Source organism: Trifolium pratense, linkage group LG7 (assembly GCF_020283565.1).
Source record: "Trifolium pratense cultivar HEN17-A07 linkage group LG7, ARS_RC_1.1, whole genome shotgun sequence".
Lineage (NCBI taxonomy): Eukaryota > Viridiplantae > Streptophyta > Magnoliopsida > Fabales > Fabaceae > Trifolium > Trifolium pratense.
This window is the reverse complement of record NC_060065.1, coordinates 54,391,122-54,398,988: the sequence shown is the minus strand read 5'-3', so window position 1 is coordinate 54,398,988 and position 7,867 is coordinate 54,391,122. Positions and strand designations below refer to the sequence as shown.

General features: G+C 33.9%; 2 protein-coding genes across 3 annotated transcripts; one reads left to right on the top strand and one right to left on the bottom strand.

Moving 5' to 3' along the window:
- The first annotated feature begins 174 nt into the window (after positions 1 to 174).
- On the top strand, positions 175 to 2,412 carry LOC123899412. Of its 2 annotated transcripts, none has more exons than XR_006805583.1 (6): positions 175 to 236; positions 344 to 432; positions 512 to 712; positions 1,110 to 1,554; positions 1,901 to 1,984; positions 2,333 to 2,412. XR_006805583.1 is itself a non-coding variant. In XM_045950525.1 (6 exons), exons 1-6 carry the CDS (start codon positions 179 to 181, stop codon positions 2,372 to 2,374), a joined length of 915 nt encoding a protein of 304 aa, XP_045806481.1. In that variant the 5' UTR covers positions 175 to 178; the 3' UTR covers positions 2,375 to 2,412. The 2 variants fall into 2 exon arrangements, 1 of the variants encoding a protein (XP_045806481.1); XM_045950525.1 differs by having other exon boundaries at positions 1,110 to 1,550.
- Positions 2,413 to 4,235: 1,823 nt separating this feature from the next.
- LOC123899411 (probable peroxidase 26) lies at positions 4,236 to 6,189 on the bottom strand. Its single transcript, XM_045950523.1, has 4 exons — positions 5,876 to 6,189; positions 5,345 to 5,527; positions 5,063 to 5,222; positions 4,236 to 4,980 (listed from the first exon to the last, which is right to left on the bottom strand). The coding sequence occupies exons 1-4, from the start codon at positions 6,110 to 6,112 to the stop codon at positions 4,556 to 4,558; spliced, it is 1,005 nt and encodes a 334-aa protein (XP_045806479.1). The 5' UTR covers positions 6,113 to 6,189; the 3' UTR covers positions 4,236 to 4,555.
- Between the last annotated feature and the right edge of the window lie 1,678 nt (positions 6,190 to 7,867).

The window sequence follows — 7,867 nt, the reverse complement described above, 5'->3', positions numbered from 1 at the left end:
GCTTTGGACTTTACACAGGATAGGTATATAAGTTGTATACCGTTTTTGTTCTTGACAACATCATATTTTATTCTGCTATTGTTTCTTGCTAACGAGTTTAATCTTTTTCTAGTTGTTGATGTTGTGAGGACCGATAGTCATCTTGAATTCTATGAGGACAGGAGAAATTTTAGCTAGAATGTCAGATATTCTTGCTGTCTATGCATGGGTTGATCCTGCAACGGGGTATTGTCAAGGTTATGTTTTTTCCTGTAAATTTCTTGGTTTCTTACCGATGTTGGGTTCTTGTTACACTGATTTTGGACCAAAAACTTACCTTCTTTTACCGGCTATTGAATGTTAGGTATGAGTGATTTGCTGTCTCCCTTTGTTGTAATCTTTGAGGATAACGCAGATGCATTTTGGTGTTTTGAGATGCTTTTGAGGAGAATGGTATTTGCAAATTCGGCTAAGATTCAAGAACATAATTTTGTTTGCAGTGACTGACTAGTTTTCTTTGACACATGTCCAGAGAGAAAATTTTCAAATGGAAGGCCCAACTAGGGTGATGAAGCAGCTGCGAGCATTATGGCATATTCTCGAGCTGTCAGATAGAGAACTTTTTGCCCACATGTCAAAAATTGGTGCTGAAAGCCTTCATTTTGCATTTCGTATGTTGCTAGTTCTCTTTCGGAGAGAGTTATCTTTTAATGAGGCTCTTTCAATGTGGGAGGTTCGTGCTACATGCTTCCAGCTTTAAGATTAATAATTGCCATTGGTTAAAAAACAAACAGATCTAGTTTTGCTGTTTCTTTTTCTTTGAGGTAGAGTTGTGATTTGCTTTATTACAATAAGTCAATTCAAAGGCAGAGATTGGCCTTCCATATCTTGTGAGTGTTGATTTGATCAAGTTTATTGGCATCTCCGCAAAATATGCATATGATTTTTGAATAGTAGTAATAATGAGTTAGTGCTTTTTTGGACATATGGTTTAGAAAGTATTGTTGCAAAGAAAATTATGCCTGTAATTGTGAAATAGATGATATTTTGTGCCCTTTATTAATAACATTTTGATACATCATTGGTTTAGTCCTGTCAATACATGATGCCAGTAATCTTGTGTAATGCAGATGATGTGGGCAGCCGACTTTGATGAATCCTGGGCATTTGATTTAGAGGAGAATTGTCTGGAAGCATTAGATTTACATCTTCCCAGTGACTCAACCAATTATATAAAAGAAGCAATTGCTGATTCTGACGATGATAGTATCAGGAGTGGTTCACAGTCAAGTCATAATGAAAATGACAACACAAAAGCAAGCCTGCAGCCACATCATGGGAACACTGATCACCCTGTATCTGATGTCAAATTGAAGTTGCAAGCATCCCATGCCTTTTGTGGCTTGGCAAGGAATATCTGGTCAAGAAATGGTCAAGTTCAAACGAGAACTATTTCCTCCTTGGCAAGGAAAGGAAACGATGAGTTAGCCACATTCTGTGTTGCAGCAATTCTTGTTTTAAACCGCCAGAAGATCATTCGAGAAACCCGCTCGTTCGATGATATGATAAAGGCAGGTGCATTGATCTTTTGTTTTTACCAAGCAATTAATGCCTTGTTAAATTTATTTGTTCTGTGCATTTTATTCCTTTCGGTCATGCTCAGATTATCTTCTTTTATTCTGTACAGTTTTAAGTCCCTCTATGCTGATTGTCCTGAATTATTACCATTTACTTGATAACCAATACATATACTTAATGATGTCCCGCATATACTTATGAGACATGTTTGCAACTTTGTTTTTACAAAAAAAATTCTTCCATGTGGAGTTCTTTAATTCACTATGCAGAGAAGGAAGAAAGGAAATTAGCCAAGGGATATTGTGTATTTTCTAACTTAGTATTTCAAAATTATATATTACAGATTTTCAATGACAATATGTTGGAGATCAATGTAAAAAGATGCATAAGAACAGCAATCAAAATCCGAAAGAAATATTTTAACAAGGTAATTCCTAAATTAGTTAATTTTCTCTATTTGCTACTCATAAAAGATGATAATAATTGCTTTTACTAACTTTTTGCCTTTTTTGTTTAGCAATGTTCAATATCCTTGTTTTAATCTTTTAATGTTCAAATAACTTCATCTGATTCTGATGAACTGCAACGCTTGCATTGTTTAGCTCCAATGTTTTTATCTTCATGCGAGATAAAACTTAGATTCAAATCAGTTTCTCTCTGCTGTTCTTTATTCATATGTGACAATGCATTTAGAACGGTCTTCCCTCCAAATATACGACTTTTATCTATATTTCTAAGATTTCCCCAATGAAATTGAAGTCTAATCCTGTGACAGGTAACCAAGAAAAAGAACTGTGCTGCAGAGAAAAGAGACTAGGGCAATATCATTGTTATATGTTCTTGAGGAAAAAGCACCAAAAGGCACTGAGGAATACTTATGAGGCTATGCTTTTCCAAACTGGATCATGGTGTTAATTTTTTTTATTACTTGTCCACTTTGGATGGGAGATTTTGTAGCTTAAAGTGTTTTTGCTTTTGGAGTTTCATCCAGCTGTTGTACCTTCATAGTCACCATTACTCTTTTTTATGAGGTAATATCACTTTGTTCTGCTTTACATTTTTGTCTGGTCACTTAACTTTGGATGCTTTTACATTCCTAGATGATCTTTCCCAAGACTTTTCCAAGTATGCTGCTGCGCTCACAATTCAGTTTCTGTTTTTTGGAAATTTGATGCTAGGATTATTAATAGAAAAAAGTGTATTTTACAAGGCTCTTGTACTGAAAGCTTTGGGTAACACTGTAAGGAGTAAACAAAGATGTTAATAGGCACATTTGTGATCAAAGGAACCAAATATGTTGTTGCTTCTATTTGTTTGGTACTCAACCCTGACGCAATTAAATAACCTAATAATGTAGCTTCTTCCCTATGATAAAAATTGTCCAGCACCTTTAACCTGCTTCGCCAAGGCTGGATGTGCCTAACAGAACGAACACTCCAATCCCTGTTGAAGGGATTCTGGGACTTTATGTTTCATACTCGTTCCGTCTCATTATAAGTGTCTCATTTGGAATATTTTTGTCTCAAATTAATTGTCACTTTACAACAATATTCTTATTTAATTAAATAGTCAGCTTAACTATTATATTACTACTACCACCATGTTCAACCACTTAATTAATACGGGTATTTTACAATTTTTAACTAAAAAATTCAACATAGCTAATCATTTTCTTAAGAAGTGCGCATGACCTAAAAAGACATAAATTACAATGAGACAAAGGGCGTACCTTGCAAGGGATTCGTCTATTTTTTTTCTTATTGTAATACGGTGTCTTATTTCACACAGTTAATTGCATTAGATTGTTTTTGTAAATGAAATTTGTGTCTGGTTGATTAGCACTGCACAATATCCATTTGAAAATTCACTAGCTGTAGCAGCATCACTGATGATATTTCAGTAGTGATTTTAAACTTATTGAATGCTGAAGTCTTTCTCTAGAAATTTGATTTTTGGATTGGTTATTGAATGGCTAAGTGTTGCAATTGATTAAAAATCTTGTTGGAAAATTGATTAATTAACATTTGAAGGCAACATATCCTTTTTGAAATTTCCAGTTTATCTTTATTGTCTAATCAAGGAGATTTATTCTGTGAGGGATGATTCCTGTAGATTATGTTAAAGATTTGTTCCCTTTTGTAGTATTTGATCTTTACATTGCTATTTTTATCTTTAACATGATATTTCAGCTGTGATTTTTAATTTATTGAATGCTGGAATCTTTCTCTAGAAATTTGATATTGGATTGTTTATTGAATGGTTACATATTGTAATTGATTAGAAATCTTGTTGGAAATTGATTAAATCAGATATGAAAGCAATATTTAATCTTTTTTGACATTTCCAGTTGATCTTTATTGTTTAACCATGGAGGTTAATTCTGCGAGAGATGTTTCCCAAAGATCATGTTAATGATTTATTTCCCTTTGTAGGCATTTGATTCTTACATTGCTTATGTTTTATTTTTTTCTTCCTCTTGAAGCCAGTTAGAAGATTCACAGGGGGATTTTTTATCACTTGTTGATCCCATGTCTGACAAATTGGCAGTCTTGGATACTTCGACTGGTTATACAGATAATGTTCTTTCAATTTTTGCTCAGCTCATATTTCTGGAGAACATCATACATAAGCTATCACTACTTAAAGCATTTGGAGTTTGGAAAAAGCACATGCATACGAGAAGAAATGGAGGGTAGATACAGGGGAGGGAATTGGTGTAGTATACGCCTATGCGGTAACATAGAGTTAATCTTTGTGGTAGATTTGAGTTGGCAGAAGAAAGGATATATAATATAATATAATTGTTTATACATACTACAACAATATTTTTTTGTAACTTCTTAAATTGTTGGATCTTACAAAGGACATAAGAGAGTACAATTCTTGTCACTTATTCACGTACTATTCTTTACCTTCAGAACACAGAAAATAGTATATTTAAACTGGGCATATCTGAATCCAGACAAAATATTAAATTTCTCTGCTGCTAATTTGGGTTTCACTTATTTGTGAATCGACAATTCCGGCGTATCTCTCCTTGATTTCCTGTTAAAACTTTGATATTTCCCATTTTGAACATTGAATGAGCAAATTCTCTCCTAAAATCTTCAAATCCAGCAGCAAATTCATCGGTGATCTCTTTAGTGTCATCGCCATATAGTAATTGTTGATCTATTCCCAGGACAGCTTCATTGCGCAGGATCCTTTTGTAGTATGATTCTCTGAAGATGTAATTTGATCCAGATTCTGGGTTTAGGAATACCAGCGGGTCATGTTGTCCTTTCTTGGTTTTCGGTGGACAAAGTCCTCTCAGTTTGTCTCGAAAAGTAGCATCCAGGCTTGGGTCTGAGTTTCCAGTACCGTTGAAATTATACAGCCTATCAAGAATGAAGCTGCAATGTGTTTGACCCAGTGTGTGTGCTCCTGTGTTGATATGAAACAGACACTCATTTAGAACATATTATTAGCATGTAATTTCTACTACTGGATTGTAATGTTGCCTTACCTAAGAGTGTTGTCATATCTAGTACATCCAAGCCCCTTGATTTGAAGTATGCTAGAGATTCCTGCCATGAGATGGATGGTGATGGCAAGTCTACTGATGCAGCATCTGATTTCATGCCATCCTTTCTTCCTGTGAAAACTGGATAGCCAGGTGCACCTGCCTGTAGACATTAATTCTCAAATGAGTTACTGTTTGTTAACTCTTACCCTACCTTGAGAGAAGTTTTTCTTGCAATTACGGAAAGGAATTGTAACTTTGTAAGTAGACTAGTTGAAAGAATACCATTTTAGCAGCATCTCTGGTGGCGAGATGGAGTATATCAGCGCAGGAAACAATTCCAGGGCATCGTGATTCCAGGACTGTTTTGATATTGTCAATTAGTGCAAATCCTCCAAGCCCCCGGTTTTGTGGTGCTTTCTTTTCGGGATTTGGTCCTTCGTCAAGCAGTATCGATGCATCACAACCCTATTCAGGAAAAAGAAATAAAAGAACACAACTTATGCATTTGTAGTGTTTTGAAAGGTAAATTCTTTAAACCTCATGAACTCTAAATACTAAGAATGAAACAACTGAATCTAGATTAAACAGCAAGAGTTAGAGTTTCGACTATATATTTCTTAGTGCAGCTTGCATATATATATTCTTTAGCTTCAAGGGTCTGCTGTTTTTGTAATCCATCCTTTAGCTTTTACTACTGCCTAAAAGTTCTTATCAGCCGTTGACCTCACAGAATGTCTGTTTCTTAGCTTAAAAAGTCGAAAATAAAAGACTAACTAGTACCAAAGTATAAAAGGAAAAAAGGTGAGGACATACGGTGACGAAACAGTCGGTGTAAACCAAGCGTAGTAACTTAGCAGTAATGCTTTTGTCATTATCCCATAACAGCTTCACTTGGTGCCGGACATACACCTCTGCTAAGTGGCATGTCTGGTTATAGTAATGCCACCGCAACTTTGGCTGTGGAGTTGGCGCTGCTGCCATTCCATAATCAAAGCTCAACACTGCAAAAACTATTAATATTGGAAAAACCACATACATAAGTTTCCCCATCAGGGAAAAAACAACTCTTGCTATTTGTATAATACTAAGCTTGTTTTGTAGGGATAGCAGTGGCTAGAACATTATTGCATATTGCTGCTTATATAGAAGTGCACACTGTACTAGTGGCAATAAATAACCGACCACACTTTAGAATGGTATAAAAATTAAAAAAACTTGTTAAGTAATAAACTAATACTACTGATTTTAAAATCTATAATAATATAATCCATGCATTACGGCACCGTGTGACGGAAGAGTGAGGCATGGAGCTATTCACATGCACCAAGGAAAAGACCAATCTACGTTAAATGGAATGGGGCAACCTCTTTTCCACGGAAAATGTTACGTAAATACATTTATTTGACAAAAATACAACAAATATACTTTTTTGATTTTTTTAATATTTTTTGCATATCTCGTTTTGCGTGCTTGTGAGTGGAAAGAAAGTTGTGTTAATTTTATGTCACAAAATTTGTGTTTGAATAACACACCTCATTTTCCACAAGGTGATAATTTCAACATTTTTTCCCCCATAAATAAATAGGTGATGCCCCTTACACTTTTCTAAAAAACCAAATGTTGCTAGAAATAATCTTTTCCAGAGATTTTTTAATATCAATCAAGCAATAACTTAACTAAATTTATTCTTGTAAATACAACTCAATTGATATGCAATAGTCTGAATTTAAATTCAAAATTCTATATTTTTTTCACATTTAAAATGTATGAGTCTTAAATCACTAACCTACTAGAGTTAAAAAGAAAAATACTCGGTCTCAAATATCACTTTGGATCTTTTTTTTTACCATATTATACAAAAGTTTCATCGTCACTAGCGATGACTAATCTTCATTGGTAACATGTGAGACACACAAAGTGAATTCTCTTTTCCTAACCGAATTTTTTCAATACGCAAATCAGAAATTAAACCTCTCTAACACACTTATTTAAGAGATCTAAAACTCTTACTACTTGAATCAATTCATTCATAGTATCACTTTGGATCTTTACTTTTATGGAAAACAAATAGTATATTTCATACAAATTTTCAGGATCTGACCCTTGCACCAAGGCACTTTCAACATCCTTCTAAGACGTGGGTGGTAAGCAACGTGCTATCATGTGATCTCTACTTGGATTTGGGGTCTCATTAAATTCTAATGCTTTCTCTAGCCACGAGAATGGTTCTTTTTAAAGATCCAATGTTTACTATAGCATTAATCTACTATGTATGTATGTATGTATGTATGTATGTATGTATGTATGTATGTATGTATGTATGTATGTATGTATGTATGTATGTATGTATGTATGTATGTATGTATGTATGTATGTATGTATGTATGTATGTATGTATGTATGTATGTATGTATGTATGTATGTATGTATGTATGTATGTATGTATGTATGTATGTATGTATGTATGTATGTATGTATGTATGTATGTATGTATGTATGTATGTATGTATGTATGTATGTATGTATGTATGTATGTATGTATGTATGTATGTATGTATGTATGTATGTATGTATGTATGTATGTATGTATGTATGTATGTATGTATGTATGTATGTATGTATGTATGTATGTATGTATGTATGTATGTATGTATGTATGTATGTATAATTTTGGTATTGTGGATAAAGGGTACTCAGTAACCGACTGTATTATATCATCTATATGTCATTCTGTGGTTATTAATAAATCATTCTGAGTGTCTCACTTGTTGATCATAGGTATATATTATAACATCTATATGTCAT

Coding starts and splice junctions, on each gene's coding strand:
- LOC123899412 (XM_045950525.1), top strand. CDS start 179: ATGTCAGATATTCTTGCTGTCTATGCATGGGTTGATCCTGCAACGGGG. Junction 713..1,109: donor AGGCTCTTTCAATGTGGGAG/GTTCGTGCTACA, acceptor TGTGTAATGCAG/ATGATGTGGGCAGCCGACTT. Junction 1,551..1,900: donor CGTTCGATGATATGATAAAG/GCAGGTGCATTG, acceptor TATATATTACAG/ATTTTCAATGACAATATGTT.
- LOC123899411 (XM_045950523.1), bottom strand. CDS start 6,112: ATGGGGAAACTTATGTATGTGGTTTTTCCAATATTAATAGTTTTTGCA. Junction 5,528..5,875: donor ACACCGACTGTTTCGTCACC/GTATGTCCTCAC, acceptor TTTCCTGAATAG/GGTTGTGATGCATCGATACT. Junction 5,223..5,344: donor CCAGAGATGCTGCTAAAATG/GTATTCTTTCAA, acceptor TAATGTCTACAG/GCAGGTGCACCTGGCTATCC.